At 50.7% G+C, this 23,121-nt stretch overlaps 1 protein-coding gene across 1 annotated transcript in view; it reads right to left on the bottom strand.

The window, feature by feature from the left end:
• Positions 1-9,048: 9,048 nt before the first annotated feature.
• Positions 9,049-23,121, bottom strand: part of LOC144732343 (cytoplasmic dynein 1 light intermediate chain 2-like) — a 38,608-nt gene continuing 24,535 nt past the window's right edge. The window contains exons 11-14 of the mRNA XM_078613822.1: positions 22,191-22,302; positions 20,838-20,963; positions 19,529-19,681; positions 9,049-16,824 (exon numbers count right to left, since the gene is read on the bottom strand). Of these exons, the coding sequence (XP_078469948.1) occupies positions 16,715-16,824; positions 19,529-19,681; positions 20,838-20,963; positions 22,191-22,302 (501 nt within the window). The 3' untranslated portion in view covers positions 9,049-16,714. The remainder of the gene's footprint in view (positions 16,825-19,528; positions 19,682-20,837; positions 20,964-22,190; positions 22,303-23,121) is intronic.

Below are 23,121 nucleotides of genomic sequence, written 5' to 3'. Positions count from 1 at the left end.
CTCATCTCACTCCACTCCCCTCCACACACTCATCTCACTCCCCTCCACACACTCATCTCGCTCCACTCCCCTCCACACACTTATCTCACTCCACTCCCCTCCACACACTCATCTCACTCCACTCCCCTCCACACACTCATCTCACTCCACTCCCCTCCACGCACTCATCTCACTCCCCTCCACACACTCATCTCACTCCACACACTCACCTCACTCCACTCCCCTCCACGCACTCATCTCACTCCACTCCCCTCCACACACTCATCTCACTCCACTCCCCTCCACACACTCATCTCACTCTACTCCCCTCCACACACTCATCTCCCCTCCACGCACTCATCTCACTCCACTCCCCTCCACACACTCATCTCACTCCACTCCCCTCCACACACTCATCTCACTCCCCTCCACACACTCATCTCGCTCTACTCCCCTCCACACACTCATCTCACTCCACTCCCCTCCACACACTCATCTCACTCCACTCCCCTCCACACACTCATCTCACTCCACTCCCCTCCACACACTCATCTCACACCACTCCCCTCCACGCACCCATCTCACTCCACTCCCCTCCACACACTCATCTCACTCCCCTCCACACACTCATCTCACTCCACTCCCCTCCACACACTCACCTCACTCCACTCCCCTCCACACACTCATCTCACTCCACTCCCCTCCACACACTCATCTCACTCCACTCCCCTCCACATACTCATCTCGCTCCACTCCCCTCCACACACTCATCTCACTCCACTCCCCTCCACACACTCATCTCACTCCACTCCCCTCCACGCACTCATCTCACTCCACTCCCCTCCACACACTCACCTCACTCCACTCCCCTCCACGCACCCATCTCACTCCACTCCCCTCCACACACTCATCTCACTCCACTTTCCTCCACACACTCATCTCACTCCCCTCCCCTCCACACACTCACCTCACTCCACTCCCCTCCACGGACTCATCTCACTCCACTCCCCTCCACACACTCATCTCACTCCACTCCCCTCCACACACTCATCTCACTCTACTCCCCTCCACACACTCATCTCCCCTCCACGCACTCATCTCACTCCACTCCTCTCCACACACTCATCTCACTCCACTCCCCTCCACACACTCATCTCACTCCCCTCCACACACTCATCTCGCTCTACTCCCCTCCACACACTCATCTCACTCCACTCCCCTCCACACACTCATCTCACTCCACTCCCCTCCACACACTCATCTCACTCTACTCCCCTCCACACACTCATCTCCCCTCCACACACTCATCTCACTCCACTCCCCTCCACACACTCATCTCACACCACTCCCCTCCACGCACCCATCTCACTCCACTCCCCTCCACACACTCATCTCACTCCCCTCCACACACTCATCTCACTCCACTCCCCTCCACACACTCACCTCACTCCACTCCCCTCCACACACTCATCTCACTCCACTCCCCTCCACACACTCATCTCACTCCACTCCCCTCCACATACTCATCTCGCTCCACTCCCCTCCACACACTCATCTCACTCCACTCCCCTCCACACACTCATCTCACTCCACTCCCCTCCACGCACTCATCTCACTCCACTCCCCTCCACACACTCACCTCACTCCACTCCCCTCCACGCACCCATCTCACTCCACTCCCCTCCACACACTCATCTCACTCCACTCCCCTCCACACACTCATCTCACTCCACTCCCCTCCACACACTCATCTCACTCCCCTCCACACACTCATCTCGCTCCACTCCCCTTCACACACTTATCTCACTCCACTCCCCTCCACACACTCATCTCACTCCACTCCCCTCCACACACTCATCTCGCTCCACTCCCCTCCACACACTCATCTCACTCCACTCCCCTCCACACACTCATCTCACTCCACTCCCCTCCACGCACTCATCTCACTCCACTCCCCTCCACACACTCACCTCACTCCACTCCCCTCCACGCACCCATCTCACTCCACTCCCCTCCACACACTCATCTCACTCCACTCCCCTCCACACACTCATCTCACTCCACTCCCCTCCACACACTCATCTCACTCCCCTCCACACACTCATCTCGCTCCACTCCCCTTCACACACTCATCTCACTCCACTCCCCTCCACACACTCATCTCACTCCACTCCCCTCCACACACTCATCTCACTCCACTCCCCTCCACACACTCACCTTACTCCACTCCCCTCCACGCACTCATCTCACTCCCCTCCACACACTCATCTCACTCCACTCCCCTCCACACACTCACCTCACTCCACTCCCCTTCACACACTCACCTCACTCCACTCCCATCCACACACTCATCTCACTCCCCTCCACACACTCATCTCACTCCACTCCCCTCCACACACTCACCTCACTCCACTCCCCTCCACACACTCACCTCACTCCACTCCCCTCCACACACTCATCTCACTCCACTCCCCTCCACACACTCATCTCACTCCACTCCCCTCCACACACTCATCTCACTCCCCTCCACACACTCATCTCACTCCACTCCCCTCCACACACTCACCTCACTCCACTCCCCTCCACACACTCATCTCACTCCCCTCCACACACTCATCTCACTCCACTCCCCTCCACACACTTATCTCACTCCACTCCCCTCCACACACTCATCTCACTCCACTCCCCTCCACACACTTATCTCACTCCACTCCCCTCCACACACTCATCTCACTCCACTCCCCTCCACACACTCATCTCACTCTACTCCCCTCCACACACTCATCTCCCCTCCACGCACTCATCTCACTCCACTCCCCTCCACACACTCATCTCACTCCACTCCCCTCCACACACTCATCTCACTCCCCTCCACACACTCATCTCGCTCTACTCCCCTCCACACACTCATCTCACTCCACTCCCCTCCACACACTCATCTCACTCCACTCCCCTCCACACACTCATCTCACTCCACTCCCCTCCACACACTCATCTCACACCACTCCCCTCCACGCACCCATCTCACTCCACTCCCCTCCACACACTCATCTCACTCCCCTCCACACACTCATCTCACTCCACTCCCCTCCACACACTCACCTCACTCCACTCCCCTCCACACACTCATCTCACTCCACTCCCCTCCACACACTCATCTCACTCCACTCCCCTCCACATACTCATCTCGCTCCACTCCCCTCCACACACTCATCTCACTCCACTCCCCTCCACACACTCATCTCACTCCACTCCCCTCCACGCACTCATCTCACTCCACTCCCCTCCACACACTCACCTCACTCCACTCCCCTCCACGCACCCATCTCACTCCACTCCCCTCCACACACTCATCTCACTCCACTTTCCTCCACACACTCATCTCACTCCCCTCCCCTCCACACACTCACCTCACTCCACTCCCCTCCACGCACTCATCTCACTCCACTCCCCTCCACACACTCATCTCACTCCACTCCCCTCCACACACTCATCTCACTCTACTCCCCTCCACACACTCATCTCCCCTCCACGCACTCATCTCACTCCACTCCTCTCCACACACTCATCTCACTCCACTCCCCTCCACACACTCATCTCACTCCCCTCCACACACTCATCTCGCTCTACTCCCCTCCACACACTCATCTCACTCCACTCCCCTCCACACACTCATCTCACTCCACTCCCCTCCACACACTCATCTCACTCTACTCCCCTCCACACACTCATCTCCCCTCCACACACTCATCTCACTCCACTCCCCTCCACACACTCATCTCACACCACTCCCCTCCACGCACCCATCTCACTCCACTCCCCTCCACACACTCATCTCACTCCCCTCCACACACTCATCTCACTCCACTCCCCTCCACACACTCACCTCACTCCACTCCCCTCCACACACTCATCTCACTCCACTCCCCTCCACACACTCATCTCACTCCACTCCCCTCCACATACTCATCTCGCTCCACTCCCCTCCACACACTCATCTCACTCCACTCCCCTCCACACACTCATCTCACTCCACTCCCCTCCACGCACTCATCTCACTCCACTCCCCTCCACACACTCACCTCACTCCACTCCCCTCCACGCACCCATCTCACTCCACTCCCCTCCACACACTCATCTCACTCCACTCCCCTCCACACACTCATCTCACTCCACTCCCCTCCACACACTCATCTCACTCCCCTCCACACACTCATCTCGCTCCACTCCCCTTCACACACTTATCTCACTCCACTCCCCTCCACACACTCATCTCACTCCACTCCCCTCCACACACTCATCTCGCTCCACTCCCCTCCACACACTCATCTCACTCCACTCCCCTCCACACACTCATCTCACTCCACTCCCCTCCACGCACTCATCTCACTCCACTCCCCTCCACACACTCACCTCACTCCACTCCCCTCCACGCACCCATCTCACTCCACTCCCCTCCACACACTCATCTCACTCCACTCCCCTCCACACACTCATCTCACTCCACTCCCCTCCACACACTCATCTCACTCCCCTCCACACACTCATCTCGCTCCACTCCCCTTCACACACTCATCTCACTCCACTCCCCTCCACACACTCATCTCACTCCACTCCCCTCCACACACTCATCTCACTCCACTCCCCTCCACACACTCACCTTACTCCACTCCCCTCCACGCACTCATCTCACTCCCCTCCACACACTCATCTCACTCCACTCCCCTCCACACACTCACCTCACTCCACTCCCCTTCACACACTCACCTCACTCCACTCCCATCCACACACTCATCTCACTCCCCTCCACACACTCATCTCACTCCACTCCCCTCCACACACTCACCTCACTCCACTCCCCTCCACACACTCACCTCACTCCACTCCCCTCCACACACTCATCTCACTCCACTCCCCTCCACACACTCATCTCACTCCACTCCCCTCCACACACTCATCTCACTCCCCTCCACACACTCATCTCACTCCACTCCCCTCCACACACTCACCTCACTCCACTCCCCTCCACACACTCATCTCACTCCCCTCCACACACTCATCTCACTCCACTCCCCTCCACACACTCACCTCACTCCACTCCCCTCCACACACTCATCTCACTCCCCTCCACACACTCATCTCACTCCACTCCCCTCCACACACTCACCTCACTCCACTCCCCTCCACACACTCATCTCACTCCCCTCCACACACTCACCTCACTCCACTCCCCTCCACACACTCATCTCACTCCCCTCCACACACTCATCTCACTCCACTCCCCTCCACACACTCATCTCACTCCCCTCCACACACTCACCTCACTCCACTCCCCTCCACACACTCATCTCACTCCCCTCCACACACTCACCTCACTCCACTCCCCTCCACACACTCATCTCACTCCCCTCCACACACTCATCTCACTCCCCTTCACACACTCACCTCACTCCACTCCCCTCCACACGCTCATCTCACTCCACTCCCCTCCACACACTCATCTCACTCCACTCCCCTCCACACTCATCTCACTCCACTCCCCTCCACACACTCATCTCGCTCCACTCCCCTCCACACACTCATCTCACTCCACTCCCCTCCACACACTCATCTCACTCCACTCCCCTCCACACACTCATCTCACTCTACTCCACTCCACACACTCATCTCCCCTCCACGCACTCATCTCACTCCACTCCCCTCCACACACTCATCTCACTCCACTCCCCTCCACACACTCATTTCGCTCCACTCCCCTCCACACACTCATCTCGCTCCACTCCCCTCCACACACTCATCTCACTCCACTCCCCTCCACGCACCCATCTCACTCTACTCCCCTCCACACACTCATCTCACTCCACACACTCATCTCACTCCCCTCCACACACTCACCTCACTCCACTCCCCTCCACACACTCATCTCACTCCCCTCCACACACTCACCTCACTCCACTCCCCTCCACACACTCATCTCACTCCCCTCCACACACTCATCTCACTCCCCTTCACACACTCACCTCACTCCACTCCCCTCCACACGCTCATCTCACTCCACTCCCCTCCACACACTCATCTCACTCCACTCCCCTCCACACTCATCTCACTCCACTCCCCTCCACACACTCATCTCGCTCCACTCCCCTCCACACACTCATCTCACTCCACTCCCCTCCACACACTCATCTCACTCCACTCCCCTCCACACACTCATCTCACTCTACTCCACTCCACACACTCATCTCCCCTCCACGCACTCATCTCACTCCACTCCACTCCCCTCCACACACTCATTTCGCTCCACTCCCCTCCACACACTCATCTCGCTCCACTCCCCTCCACACACTCATCTCACTCCACTCCCCTCCACGCACCCATCTCACTCTACTCCCCTCCACACACTCATCTCACTCCACACACTCATCTCACACCACTCCCCTCCACGCACCCATCTCACTCCACTCCCCTCCACACACTCATCTCACTCCCCTCCACACACTCATCTCACTCCACTCCCCTCCACACACTCACCTCACTCCACTCCCCTCCACACACTCATCTCACTCCACTCCCCTCCACACACTCATCTCACTCCACTCCCCTCCACACACTCATCTCGCTCCACTCCCCTCCACACACTCATCTCCCCTCCACGCACTCATCTCACTCCACTCCCCTCCACACACTCATCTCACTCCACTCCCCTCCACACACTCCACTCCCCTCCACACACTCACCTCACTCCACTCCCCTCCACACACTCATCTCCCCTCCACGCACTCATCTCACTCCACTCCCCTCCACACACTCATCTCACTCCACTCCCCTCCACACACTCACCTCACTCAACTCCCCTCCACACACTCATCTCCCCTCCACGCACCCATCTCACTCCACTCCCCTCCACACACTCATCTCACTCCACTCCCCTCCACACACTCATCTCACTCCACTCCCCTCCACACACTCACCTCACTCCACTCCCCTCCACGCACCCATCTCACTCCACTCCCCTCCACACACTCATCTCCCCTCCACACACTCATCTCACTCCACTCCCCTCCACACACTCACCTCACTCCACTCCCCTCCACACACTCATCTCACTCCCCTCCACACACTCACCTCACTCCACTCCCCTCCACACACTCATCTCACTCCCCTCCACACACTCATCTCACTCCCCTTCACACGCTCACCTCACTCCACTCCCCTCCACACGCTCATCTCACTCCACTCCCCTCCACACACTCATCTCACTCCACTCCCCTCCACACTCATCTCACTCCACTCCCCTCCACACACTCATCTCGCTCCACTCCCCTCCACACACTCATCTCACTCCACTCCCCTCCACACACTCATCTCACTCCACTCCCCTCCACACACTCATCTCACTCTACTCCACTCCACACACTCATCTCCCCTCCACGCACTCATCTCACTCCACTCCCCTCCACACACTCATCTCACTCCACTCCCCTCCACACACTCATTTCGCTCCACTCCCCTCCACACACTCATCTCGCTCCACTCCCCTCCACACACTCATCTCACTCCACTCCCCTCCACGCACCCATCTCACTCTACTCCCCTCCACACACTCATCTCACTCCACACACTCATCTCACACCACTCCCCTCCACGCACCCATCTCACTCCACTCCCCTCCACACACTCATCTCACTCCCCTCCACACACTCATCTCACTCCACTCCCCTCCACACTCACCTCACTCCACTCCCCTCCACACACTCATCTCACTCCACTCCCCTCCACACACTCATCTCACTCCACTCCCCTCCACACACTCATCTCGCTCCACTCCCCTCCACACACTCATCTCCCCTCCACGCACTCATCTCACTCCACTCCCCTCCACACACTCATCTCACTCCACTCCCCTCCACACACTCCACTCCCCTCCACACACTCCCCTCCACACACTCACCTCACTCCACTCCCCTCCACACACTCATCTCCCCTCCACGCACTCATCTCACTCCACTCCCCTCCACACACTCATCTCACTCCACTCCCCTCCACACTCACCTCACTCAACTCCCCTCCACACACTCATCTCCCCTCCACGCACCCATCTCACTCCACTCCCCTCCACACACTCATCTCACTCCACTCCCCTCCACACACTCATCTCACTCCACTCCCCTCCACACACTCACCTCACTCCACTCCCCTCCACGCACCCATCTCACTCCACTCCCCTCCACACACTCATCTCCCCTCCACACACTCATCTCACTCTACTCCCCTCCACACTCCTCTCATCTCACTCTACTCCCTTCCATGTACTCTCCTACCTCTCCCCATACTCAGATCACCTCCACAAACGTAAGCTCCTATTTTTCTCAGTGGGAGGAGGTTGCTCATTCTCTTCCGCCCCTCACCTTGTGTTTACTGTCACAGGTCGATATCAACATCACTCGCGAACGTGACTGGCACCTCGTCACATTAAATGAACATTTCCCTTCTAATCGGCCACTGCAAAAATCAAACTCCACAACCGCATGCATCGGTGTTGTGCATATCAAGAAGGTGCCATCAGCATGCCATATCAACCTAAGGCGGTTCAATTTCTCAGTAATTTGGCACCATTCCAGATTTTAAATTTTGATTCAAAAAAACATTCTTACATCATACTCTTTGGTTCTTTCGGTAAAGTCACGTAGGTATAAAATAAATCACGTTTCGGGCTTAACACAAGCGTCCATCATCAGGTGCAGACCATGCTTTCCCACCTGATGATGGATGCTTGTGTTGCGCCCGAAACGTCGCGATTTATTTTATTTTCTACCTACGTGACTATGGATTCCTGCAGTCACGAAAGCTTTAAATCAAGATTCTTACATCATATTCATTTGCATTTCAGTCAAATTAAGCCTGATGCAAGGCAACTGGGCAGCTGAGGGCGATGAATGGTGACATCGCCGGGTAGAGAGAACCATCACATGGCCTACGTGGCATCAACTTCTAATGATGAAACCTCAAAAAAGCAACTCGGGCAAAGGGCACGCACAATGACAGTTTTGAAAGAAACTCAAAGGCAGCTTTAAAACCAATTCCAGTTTATTTTAGTTTTGTGTTCAAATACATTATTTAAATGACATTACTGTAATTTAGACATTACAACGTTATGCTCTGCAAACTCGTTGCTTTGTGCCAAGGAACTTCTACAACCAGGCTTCCACCAAAACACGTTGCAAGTGCTAATAGTGGAATACCGCTAAGCACACACACCACTCTGCCAATGAGTGAATTATTGACGAATTAAACGCAACGGCTCCTTAACAGTAATTAGATGCAAAACAATGTTTGGCTGGAAACCTGGTTCATATCGGACTCCTGCATTGAGGAAGTCGTCAAATCCATTCGAGCGTTGATTCGTGCAACTCACACCGACGCCTCTAAATCCCCTGACAAGATCTCGCCTCAGGCGATAATTTCATACTGGAGTAATGAAAACTCTCTCCTGGAGTGGCTTGCTTTTGGGAGTCGGAAGAGGCTGACGTTAACAATCACGGTTGCGCGATTTGAGGTCACAGGGCTGATGTTAAGTCACCAATGAACTCTTTATTTTTACCAGCTTGGGTCCACTGAGCTATACAGCTCTTTTTCAGAAGCGACTTGGCCACAAATGATATCTCAACGAAGTGGCTTGTCACGTGGAAATGTATCGCAGACAAATACTCTCAATGCACGTTTCTAAATGTGGAGAGAAAAACCATAGGGCCCAGAAAAAAATGCACACGACCACGGGAAGAATATGTAAAACTCCAAATATACAGGTGTTGGGGTCAGGATTGAACCCATGACCTCCTGTATACCAGGCGAGCTAGTTAACATCTCCTAGCCACCGTAGAAGCACACCAATGTTGGTGTTGACCCCGACGTCCATGCAGTGCAGATGGAAGTTTATTTCAAAGACTTCAGCCAAAATTGGACCTTTAAAGGACAACAGCGCAGGGCATGTATACATATGTGCAACAGCAAATATCTTAAGATTGGTGAATAAGAACGCCGTCACGTTTGTTAGACAGGTTAATGTGCTCACCCAAGACACCATGACAGGACGTACTTAACACGATCCTAGGCATTGAATTGATTGGTTCAGTTAATTCAGAAGTGGCGAATCATACGTCCAGATCTAGCACTCAGCCTTAAGGTGTTAATGGGCCAGTCAACACCAAACAAAATAGCCAAGGCCCAAGCAGGTGAAACCTAAGCGCTAGCATTTCTTTTATACGGCCAATAAATCGTGAATTGCGTGATAAACTGCTCGTTTGACAAGGCTGAGGTATAATTCACCATCATTGATTAGTTCTATAAAGAAATCGTCGCTTTGGTAGCGACAGCTCAAACATCTGGGTCCACGGATTGTACTCGATTGAATGTCAAGTCATCCCGAGTTATGTAAACGTTCCCTTGTAGTTGAATCTGACAGTCGGGGTACATGGCAAAGGTGCGAAATAGGCAGGCTTGCCTCCAACGTGCGGGGCCGAATCTACGAGAGTGGTAATGAGTACAGTGATTAGGCGCGTTACAATTCTCAGTCCAATAAAATAACAAAACAATGAGGGAAAAAAAAAACACGTAATGAAGACTTTTTAAACATTAGCAAATAAAAATGATAGCACCCTGCATGCAATGCTGACAACTTTCAATGTGAAATGGACTTGGTGGGGGGGGGGGGGCTGGTGGATTGTTCAACCGAATGGATTTCCAGACAACCTTGTAAAGCAATGCAACAGCAGGCTCGGCCAATTACCCCTGGAGGTTTCATCAACACCGGCGCTATGTTATTCGTCCACACACAGCCACCTCGCGTGTGCATTACTCTTAATATGCGTTCATTTTCCTATGGGAGTACATGCTTATAACACTCCTGAATAAAGCAATAAATGGTTTTCTTCTTTCAAATAAGTTTGCAGTTTACCGTTATACCACTGGAGGAATACAATGGTTCCTGTAATATTATTGTTATTAACAAGCAGGCTGCTGTACATGATTTGTAGTGCTACGAGCGATCGTCATTCGTCGTTAATTAGACGCATTAAGCCCCGAACTCGCTCCTCCGCTCAACCTTTTTCCGTCGCCGAGAACGGGTTTTTTTTGCTTGTGATTTACCTAACAAAATTGTATAAAAACTTGGTTTTCGTTAACACACTGTGTTACACGCTGGAGAATACTTTAGCAGACATTTTCAAAATTACAAGTAAAAAAAACCGTGAAGCAATTATGTACAAAATGAATACAAAATGCATTCTTTTCATGATGTGCTTTCAAATGAAAACGTTTCAAAAATCTGCCCCTGGGTACAATTAGCTTAAAATGGCGATCGACATTCAAAGAAAACCCAACTTCTAAAACCATGAACAACAAAACATTGAAAATTAAATTAAGAATGACATGCTCATGTGTATCTTGTTTTCGAACAGCACGTGTATCATTATATGCATCCTAATCACTAGCAGTATGCTAAGCTACATGCAGCCAGAGGCTAAAGCCAAAATTAACTTTAGTCTATGGCTCAACAAAGCTAGTGCACTTAACTGTATACTAAACAGCTTGCTTTTAATGCCACCATTAACATAATTTAGTCCCATAGTTGAAGCCCATCAAATGTCACCGTTCCTTACAGGATACATACACATCAAGTCGTCTGGGGCCCTACACCAAACCCGGCACAATTAACCGCACCCCAATCTGGGCGAGTCGGAGTGAATCGATAACGTTTCGTTTTTTAGAAAAAAGGTGCAACGACTGGAGGTGATCACACGCTTGGTTTTTACAAAGTGGACGGTCCCAAGCCTGCATGGGCGGTAAACAAAACTCATTTTTGTCCTCCGCTCCGCGCGGGTGCCTTGCTACCCCGCGGCATCCCCACCCCGCGTCGCGGTACGGGCCCCCTCGAGTCTCGACACGGCGACTCTCCACAGCGTGAACGCTTTGCACGGCAGTCTTCCCACGTGCATATGCATCGCTCACCGAGATTCGGCCGCACAGCCCATCAGAACTAAACTATTTGCGACCAGGTAAGGCCCACTGAGCTATACAGCTCCTTTATCAGAAGCGACCTGGCTACCACAAATGATAGCTCAACATAGTGGCTTATCGGAAGGACATTTATCGCAGCCAAATACTCTAAACCGCGTATCAATGCGAAATGTGGAGGAGGGAAAAACCAGAGGACCCGGAGAAAAATCCATGCGACCACGAGGAGACCATGCAAACTCCAAATATACAAGCGTCAGGATCGAACCCACGATCTCCTGCATACCAGGTGAGGTGGTTAACATCTCGCCACCGTGGCCACCATGGCCGTGGTGGGGGTTTGGTGGGGGTTCTCTATTAGAATTCCTTCTCTACGGCGGTGACATTTTACAGAGGCTCAACGACACAGACACGTCACAGAATGGGATGTTATCGCGACACACTGGCGGAAGTTTGCTCCGGCCTGGACGGATCACGAGTCTGGTCTTGTCCAGTCGTTGAGCGCACTGGGACTTGCGATTCAGACGTCGCCGGTTCGTTTCGAACTCCCGGTACGGCGGTGAAAACAATGGGGAGAGTGTTTCCTAAATCCCCCGCCCCCCCACGTCTGTCCACCCAGCAGTATAAACGAGTGCACCACAACGGTTAGTCGATCGGTAGGTCACGTGCCATGGGGGTAAAGTGTCGGTTGCAGTGTTCTAGTTTTGCGTGTAAATTACTGGACCAGGCTGAAGTGCAGTACTCTGCTACGTGGCCAACATGATAACATGCTTATTATAGAAGGTTGTCGTTCACTTTTTATTGGTGATTTAAAGAAGTCGGTATAACGCAAGTGTGACCCATCCTCTGGTAGTTCCAACAAGTGAAATATTTGGTCTGGGCCCATGGACCGAGATCCGTCAGCTGTGTTGAGCGAGTCGTGCATCACACGTGTCCCATGTGACGCAGCGGCCAGTCCAACGATTCAATTTCTCCGAGGGCTCGAAGCTCTGTGAAGTTAAGTCGTTTTTGGTCTTCCTCATTTTGTCTTGTTTATGTTTTAAGGCAATTTTTATTTCGAAGCATTGAGCTGAAACTTTCACTCGCCCACTCGCCACCTCCGCCCACCCCTGCCCCCCTCTGGCCAAAAATAAAACAAAAATGTATCCAATGCCTGACCGATTGCTGTTTATAACTCAACATGGTCACAGAGCACATGGCGGACGCACAGGATCATTTAGAAGCCCGCACTATGCAAGCTCTGGGCACTTCTAATAAGAACAAAAGAGGTTTGGCCAAAGAAAAGACTACACACCCCCCCACCCTTCAGCAGCTGGTTAAAGCACACCATGATTGTGTAAATCATCACAACTGCGCAATGGACTTTTAGCCTCCCACTTCTTGACCGATCTCTTTCATACCTTCATGCAAAATGAATTAAGTAAAAAAAATATATCAGACGGCTGGTTGAAAGGGTCGAGATTACAATTTGAGCTGGTGTCTGCGGCAAATCCTGACAACTCCGATGTAGGAGAATGGGTTTGAGAGTGGAAGAGTCCATGAAATACATCAACAGAGCAACCTGGCGAGTTTGCGATGAAGATCTCTTTTGCAAGGGAGATGCACATGTTCAAGAAACCTGCTGCATTCAGGAGTAGTTTGTCAAGCAAGGTGGGATAGCACCCAAACATGCTGAACCGTTTACCCTATTAAAAGTCGTTATCATTTCAGCTATCAGTGGTGACACTGAGCAGGCTTGTCCAACTAATCTAAACTATTTCTATTTTACCAGGTAAGGCTCACCTGAGCTAACATAGCTCTTTTTCAGAAGCGACCTAACCACAAATGATAGCTCGACAAAAAGTGGCTCATCGTGTGGAAATTTATAGCAGCCAAATACTCTAAGCGCGCGTTTCTAAATGTGGAGGGAAAAACTGGAGGACCCGGAGAAAAATCCACACGGCCACGGGAAGAACATGCAAACTCCAAATATACAGGCGTCAGGGTCGGGATCGAACCCACGACCTACTGTATACCAGGTGATGTAGTTAACATCTCACCACCGTGGCAACAACTAAGGGGGTAATTTAATTATCGAATGCAACACCCTGGCGAGAGCACGGGTTGCGTGGAGGTTGCTGCACAACACAGTGCTTGGCTGCCTATCCCAGCTTCAAAATTAGACGTACGGTGAGTCACGGCGACAAATTTGGACAACGCGCAGATGTGCCGTTTTAGGTTTGGTTTTTAAGCAGTGAGACTCGTAATGACAGTTTAGTCGCTGCAGAGTGACGGTCGCCTCTCCCGTAACGTTACACGTCCACCCATACGACTCATTGCCGCTTTGGCACCAAATGGTCTGCTGCCGTTAAAATGTACGTGCTTTCATCTGAATAATCTGCAGGCCAACTCATCCCATTATGAGATTTTCACACCTTCCACACCCTTCTTTGCACAAGCCAACGCAACCCGCATTTCCACAACGGCACGTCAGCACAACGGTGATGACGTGATTTGCCGATGAGGTCATTCACCTTAGCCAAAACAGAGCGACAGGAAGACTGATCAGCCACACTTCCCCTGCTGCCGGCCAGATTCAGGACAGGACCCCCCTCCCCCATCTGGCGTTGAAACCTGTCCTTCGTTCCGCGTCCAACCCAAGCACACCTTCTAAATCACGTGACGTTTCCATCATTTCCTATGCAGCTCAAGTTGTCATTTTCTTTTGGATATTGTGCAGCAATGTCTCCAAACCCAGCTATGCATGAGATGTATGTAATTTTTTGTCATGAATTCAAGTAATAACGTCTGTGTGGCTATTTACAAGGCCACTGCTGGCTGAACATTACGGAGGTACTTGAATGTTAAAAAAGTGGCTCGTGGTGGAACAAATTACTGTAACCGTTGTTAACTTTTAAATCATCATGCAGCTTCATCTTCAAAGATTAGGCTACAAAAAGCCAATGAAGCATTTACTTAAGTTTGATTTTGTCAATGCCGCCTCGACAATATTTATAAGAAACAGTTTTATACACCGCTCTACTTTGAAATCTGTCATTGAAAATTACGTGAAAACAATACAAATTACATCTTCTAAACTCATAGCGCTAATTGCATACGATGTAGTTTAACGAACGTTCTCAATTTTAAATAGTCTTTTTGATAAGTCAAGTTTGGCCCACCGGCTTTTAATAGGACTCCTTAGACCACTCTGCCTCCTGCCAAAGTAAAGCCCAAACCCCAGAACACCACATTCCGGCAATCGAAAATGGCAAACTGGCTAAAAGTGGTTCGGAAATTAATGACACGATTTACTGCACTCCTACTAAGAACATATTTCAGGACGCTGTCGTGCCAAGTCGAAAGCATTTTTTCTGACTCTTTTCAGCCCTCATTGAGAGTCACTAAATGATGCCGGAGTGTATTTTCCCAGTGTCAGTCTACCAATGTGGTTTCTCGTCCTGAAATGCCATGTAAACACTTGGCTTGCCGCTTCACGTTAAGCGCGGCGATCAGAATCTAAGGATGCAAATCCTGTGTGTTCAACACACACGTAGAATCACTACCGCTGCATTTTAATAATTTAAACAGTTTTAAATAACTGAACACGGATCCTATTCTGGAATAAACTGCAAATTCAAAGCCATGCCAAATCAGTGGCCGCCTCTCTTTGCACAGTCATTTGTGAGTGCTATGATTTTTTTTTTCAAATAACATTATTTGAAATGTACAGGAAAGTAACTTTTAAGTGTTTGCAAGTACCCCACCTTGCCAAAAAAACCCCCTAAAATTTAAGTGCCTTCAACTAGGCTACATTTTAAAATTGTGTCGACCTCCAAGTCTCCCTTGCAAAAGAGAAAATGCACAAATGGACATCGATCACTTGGTCAAAGTGTGACTTGAATGCAGCTGAATCTAAATAGAGCACCACCCCAATAGCTGTACATGCAGGTGTCCTTCTGTGCCATCAGAGATACAAACCCACCTTTTAACATTGACAAATGCGCGACTCAAACTCTTCAGGGCAAAAACCAGTGTGACCGCAGCAAAGCCGAAAAAGCACATCTCGTGCCGCAGCTGGTTGACAGTTTTACGCCAAAAGTACGAGTAGGCCCGCACATCCAGACCGCCGGCCAGGCAAACCACGCACGCTGCCCCTGCTTACCAACAACATCAACAAAAGTCGACGCTTATTACTTGCTCCGTCGCATCAGTGTGGGTGGGTGGGGTGGGGGGTGGGGAATATCGAACTAAACAAATTGCAAATTAGAAATAAATAAACCAGATGACTTAAAGTGTGGAAAGTAGTACCTCTATTCCACTGTACAACTGAGCTGCACCGGGTCCATGCCGAGCCAGTCTGGCACGGGGCTCAGGAAGCCCGCCGAGGTTGTGTCCACTGCAAAACCGAGCTAATGACGGCATATGCAACGATGCACACGATTAACCATGCGCCCCTGGCCCTACATGGCCCCAAGCAAGATTCAGATATGTTGCGAGACCAGAGTTTCATGGTCTGGTACTGGCTCAGCATATAGCCAAACGTGTAACCACCTGTATGGCTCGGATGTACTGGTGGAAGGGAGGTAATGGAACAAACGTGTTCCTGCTGGTGCCGGGCCGAGGGCGATGGGGCAGATCCCGCAGACCAACGGTTTTGGGGTGGCGCTGGGAACGGTGGCGGAGGTGGCTGTGGCGGTGGGCGGGGAGGGGAAGGAGGTGGAAGAGGACGAGGTGGAGGATCTCACAAGACCTCGTTCTGGGCAGAGGGCGTGGGTTGGGCAGCGGGCGAGTCCGGTTTGCGGACCAGTCGGTCCAATTCAGCCTGCACATCGGTCATGGCCGGTTTCGGACCTGCGAGTGTGCGGACAGATGGACAGACGAGAATTGTTAGAGCGGCATGAGGGCAACCGAAACACACAAACTAAGAAGCAGCCAACGGTACTTTGAGGCATTTGTGTACGCTTAACGATAAATCCACAAGCAAGCGTGTGGCATGGTTCATGAAAGTGCCTGCTCACAAAAAGCCAAAGCGTACATATTTAACACAAAGAGAAAAGCATCGAATGTCATTGTGAAACTCGGTGATTGACAATCGAAGGGGAGTATTAGGAGTCATGCAGTGAAGAGCACCAAGGCCTTGGCAAGGCAGTCCTTCTGGGTTTAGGCAACGTAACGGCGCGCACGCACATGCACACACGGGCACGTACAGACACGCGTGTGAGCGAGCACGTCAGCCCACAGACTCAAGCGAGGCCGGTAGACTTTGACCACTGAACCAACAGATGATCTGACACGCCGTGCAGCACCGTCCTGGGCCAATGCCCCCGATCTGGTTCGGCAGAAGCCAGGAAGCTTGAAAGGAGGGAATAAGGGGAATAGGGTTATTGATGCATGCACGGTGCGTTCACGATGAAGCAGATGCGAGAGAGAGCGGGAAGGGGATGTGAATATGCATCGATGCAATGCAAAAGGCACACATACAATATGGAACAACTTGTATCTTAAGTTCACAAAAGTAAGAAGTACAGTTCCACAATTGTGGATAGACATTGAAGACATTTGAAAGAGGTGGGTAATAGTTAGGAATTATCATGGGGTGGCGTTTGACTTGGTTACAGTATGACAACCAATTAGGAGCGTAATTGACATGGAAACAAGTTTGACAACTTTGCTTAGGAAGGGGAAAATCCTCAAATGACCACGGTATCGGACACTCAGATGAAGTAACGTCTCAATCCAAGCTGGAATGATGGCGACGGTGTGTTCACTTTCGTATCTATGTCAAACTCCTAACTTATTCCACGAAATAAGCCATATTTGTTTAACACATAGGCTTTACCAACCAGTAATATTCTTAATAAAGGTTTTTGGGTTAGATCGCGTTATTATAAATGTGTCGCAACCCTCCACCACCCGACACGGCCAATCAGTAATAAATGTGTCACGTTAACAAAACGCCAAATAGCTACTTCTTCAGCCCACCGGTGTGTTTGAAGAGTGAATCCACAACATTTAGAATTTGAGTAGTACGACGTTTCGTTGGTAATTACATCCAGCATCTTCGGGCTATTTGCCAGAATAGTGAAGCCATCCACCTGCCTCCAATCTTATATATGAAGCCATATTTTCCAAAAAGAGAGAGAACTACCTTCGAAATGACAATCCCTGATGGATTGTCAACATACGAGGTTTGTGGAATGGCTCAGTTACAACCTGAGTATTGTAACATGGCTAGCCATCGAACAAAGATGGTCACCGCATCGCGCACTTTCAGATGCGCTTCTGCGGCCGTCTGGAACGCTATTCTCTCTGATATTAGGAAGCCACTGGGAGCTATGCACTTTTAAATCATTGTCTAAATTTACAAACTCATTTCTTTAGAACTGCTTTTTGTGTTTAGTTTGTTGTCCTTCCCCGATACTCCAATTAGCACGGTTAGTGCGAAAGAAACTTTCTCTTTCAACATTAAGAGGGCCACTTTACAACTGTGGATATGAGGTGGCATCGCATCGTTCAGTGTCTACTTCGTGAACTTAAAATTAAGTTTAGCCCAAAGACAAAATAATAAATACAAGCACAGGCATGCCGACACCCATGAAACGCGCTCAACCTCTAGGCATTGAACAGCTTCAGACAGACCTGTTAGTAAAAGTGTGGCCTTAATTAAATTTCCTACATTTTGAGCTTATATACATTAAGTTAAGCAGCATCAGTGGAGTTAGACTTAGAAGTATACACACACACGGGATAAACTCACGCCAAGCTTGCCTGCACCTCCACGCTGGCCGCACGTACATTTGCGAGTTGAGACTTAATAGAGTTGCGAAAGGACAAACGCGTACCCACGGAGCCGAGTCAAGGACACGGCACGGAGCGGTCAGCCTGCGCAATGCCTAGGGAGCTGTCCGCACACTTTCAGGACTTGTTGCCAGAACGGGCCTCCACAATCCCTGCTTGGCCCCACGCGGGAACATCAAGTGGCGGAAAAAAGTTGGAATGAACCCTTGGTGCAAAGAATGAAATGCGGCGTCCCGCTAAAGTTTCCCCCCCTATTAGTAGCCTAGAGCCTGGGGAACCCCCCACCTCCCTTCGGCCAGTGGACCTCGGTGCAGTTGCACCGCCTGTGCACTGGAAAGCTACGCCACTGCCGACGATCGTCAGGTTCACTCCTCTCACTGCATCGCACGCTGTCAGATGCGCTTCCACGGCCGTCCGGAACACTCTTCCATCCGATATTAGGAAGCCACCGGAGCTATGCACTTTTACATCGTCTGGACTGAAAACTCATTTCGTTAGAACTGCTTTTTGTGTTTAGTTCATTGTCCTTCCCCCACACCTCTGATTAGCACGGAAGGCTACGTCCGGTGCGAAAGAAGTTCAATGTACATACGTGCATTAAAAATTGTCTCGTGCAAGAATGTTCGGGTTGTGGCAGGGATTGGGAAAGCCATCTGGTGTCTGGCCTGCATTCTTTATTGCTTTCCTTTCATATTTACTTTTAAATGTATCTGTTCGCCCAACGGCCGGTCGGCCGGACAGCTGGCCAGTTACCAACCTTGCTGGCACGGGGCAGTCTCCCCGCCGGGCACGTGGGGGTGATGGTGGTGGATGGGGTGGGGGGCGGTGTGGTCGTGAGAGATAGACACGCAGAGACAGGGGGAGAGAATAGAGGTGGAAAGACAAGAGGCGAGAGGACGGGCACTGTGGACTGGGAAACGCAAAGAGACACGGGAACATGGAGACACACAGGCAGACAGACAGGGGTTGTGGTGGTTGGGGGGGCTCACGCGCAGAACGAGACAGACGCATGTGCACGGACACAGATGGTTACGTATGCATGGCACGAGCAATCGGAACCCGTCGCGCGCGCACGCGTGCACGGACACCAAGATGCACACAAGCACAAGAGAGGTACAAGTGTTGCTTTAGTTACGCCGTTAGTGGTTAGTGAACATTTCAATGCAGAAGAAATGTTTGTAGCAGTGCAATACAAAAACCAACGTGGAGATGACGACCGTCCGAAAAGTAACAATATCACGAGGGACTAAGCTTTTTTGTTTCGACCGACCCACCGCGATAATTATTATGAAACCTACACTGCCTTCACTAACATCGCTGCTGCTTAGTAAGCAGCTTCTTGTGACCCCAGCAAAGTGCAACATGTCTTATTAGAACGTATTAGATGCATATTGTGGAACAGGTCTTAAATAGGATTTGTATTACGGATATACCAAGCAAACTAAATTTTGGGAATTCAGGAGGTGTGCTCAGAATAGGCTATTTGAAATCCCTTGCATCATCCCACTTGGTTACTTGTTACAGGACATGTAACTTCCAGCCACTGTTGTGCCCGATAGGGTGTCGCAAGAATTTCAATAATGTTCACTGCCTATTACAACAAGGGGCATCATCATCAGCCATGATCAATCCACTGCTCGATGAAGGTGTCCAAAGCCAGCCATTGACATCTGTCAATCTTGCAGGTTCCCGCACATAATCCCCCCCCTCTCTGCAGAGTTGACATCCTCTCGGGCACGTTCCCTCATTTGGCTGCCGCTCCGTCGTTAGCCTCAACCGTCGTCCGTTCTAGCGACGCGTCCTGCCCAAGCCCACCGACTTATCTCGGGAGTCAATATCACATCGCTAACTTGCGCATGTTCTCCAATCCGCGCGTGCGTCTCTCTCGGCGTTCATTTCCGAGGCACGTACGTCACACCCACGCCACGTTCGGCATTTTGGGCCTTTTGTGGGCTTGCGCTCAGCAACCTTGACCTCACAAAGAACCGCAATACAACAGGAGAGGGGAAAAACGAATTGAAGAGAGCGGCAACCGGTGTGGTACGGCGGCACTCGAGATCGCTTACCCAGGGGCTTAGCGTTCCCGGGGGACGCTGCCTGGCCGGGGGAGGGGGGCCCCCCTGGCGAAGCCCCCTTTTTCGTGAGCAGGCTGTTGAAGAAGTTGGCGAGGACCCCCTCGCTGGTCGCGCCACCTGCGGGTACACGAGCAGCCGAACCCTTCACGAGGGATCACATCCCCGGGACACGGATATCGTGCAGCTGGGGGTTTAACCCACGTGGTTAAAACCGATGAGTCCAGTTGGCTAAGCACTGTGCGAAGGAAGTTCATACATACATATGTACAAACCCATGGAGTTGGTGTTGCATGCCTACAGGTGGCAGTCTAGCAAGTGGGTTTGTAAAGCCAAACGTGCGGACACGTGAGTGTTCTCCCATCATAAGCATGTGTTTTTTCCAAGTACTCAGGTTCCCTCCAACACAATGCAAAATACTCCTTCAATACGAATCGGTCTAAAGATATCACATTGTAAAATAGTCACGTGACATTAAGTGCCGATGTAAACGTGAACATATTAATTAATGTAATGGCTCACAAGTTGATGTAACAACGTGAAAAAGTAAATTGTATTCCTATGAAACCGATGTTGAAATTGTAAACTGACAAAGCAAATTCAAACATTTCCACCAGACTCCTGAACATATTTTTATATATTATATACACATATAAAAACCAAAATAAAACGTGATAAAGTATTGATAGCTACTGGAATGACCATGACAGTAAATACTTCGCTATTGTGCAGAAGGAAACCGTCGTATTTGCACGTGCCCTACATTTTTGACGATCTGCTGAACGATATTTGCATTCCTGTAATAATTTACATGAGTTATTATTAATACGCCTCATCAAGCCTCATGATTCTATCAGGAGGGTCCTGCAATGTTTGCACAGAAGGGGCAATGACTGCTGCCAAGCACCTTGAGTAGAGGCACTCTATAAATAAATATATTACATCACATATAATCCCAATTGAGTAATTTGCGGGTCATTTTTTAAATTCGGTGTCATTAAGTGTGCAATAACGTATCAATTAAAATGTATGTTTAATGCTCATAATGCACGTACAAAATTGCGTGTGCGAGTGTTAATCATTTACAATGCACGCAAATGAAATGCAAAGGATATGGTGAATGGTGCGCACGTAACTGTAACAGTAAGACTGAAAAAAATAACGCAAAGGCGATGGCAAAAAAGAAACAAAAAATAAAACCGTACTCTCCAATTTTATCGCAATGCTAAATGGCGACGTGCCCAACCAGATAAAAACGCCAAACAATGACTGAGAAGAGACGGTGACCGGCACGATGCGTGCATCATGCCGCACTGTGCCAAAGTCCTCCAGAGGGCTCTCTCCCACCCTTGATGTTGGCCGGGTCAAGCTTCTTGCCAGGGGTCTGGAGAGGCGACACGCTCGCCACGTTGGTCTGGCCCGGCCGGCTCACGGCCCGCGGGGATCCGCCCGATACGTCCTGTGCAAAAAACCAAAGCGATGCGGTCAGAGATGACTGCGGCGGTGGAGAGAGCAGTGAGTGGCGGATCGGTGGCAGCAGCCCGGCTCAGAGAGGACATTCACGCGAGCCATATTGCCCCAGTTTTGGCCAGCTGTCTGCCACGTGTGCAGTTCTAGCCGCTTGCCAATCCGCTGCTGGAAGAGGGCTCCCCCATGCCACGTTGGTTACGGGGCTTTGTTTGACCATACTTCACCACTCTAAATTTCGATTTAAAGCTTTCGTGACTGCAGGGATTCATCTTCTTGGTTCTTTCGGTAAAGTCACGTAGAAGGGAAGTAATAAAATAATAAAGATAAAACATAATAAAATAATTCTCACGACGTTTCGGCCACAACGCAAGCAGCCGTCCTCAGACTTGGTTTCACCTGAGGACGGCTGCTTGCGTTGTGGCCGAAACGTCGTGAGAATTATTTTATTATGTTGAATTTTTATTATTTTATTACTTCCCTTCTACGTGACTTACCGAAAGAACCAAGAAGATTCACCACTCTAGTTAGCGCCGATTGGCAAAGGGGGGGCAACTCAAGACCCAACTCGGGTTGCTGAATTCAAAGTACAGTGCGATAACCACTGCACCACAGCTCCATTCTTACCAGAAAAATGTAAGATTATTTTTTACAAATGTATTTCTTCAGACTAAAACACATTTTATTTATATCTGGGCATTGAATTTGTACACAATACATTACCGTTGTATGTTTGTTGACACCACTCCACTGCAATTTTTGCTATCATGTCAACACACCCCAAGATCTGATACAAAGATAAAGCGCATAA

The sequence above is a fragment of the Lampetra planeri genome, chromosome 42 (genome assembly GCF_965212315.1).
Source record: "Lampetra planeri chromosome 42, kcLamPlan1.2.h2, whole genome shotgun sequence".
NCBI classification, from domain to species: Eukaryota; Metazoa; Chordata; class Hyperoartia; order Petromyzontiformes; family Petromyzontidae; genus Lampetra; species Lampetra planeri.
This window is presented reverse-complemented; position numbering and strand designations above follow the sequence as displayed.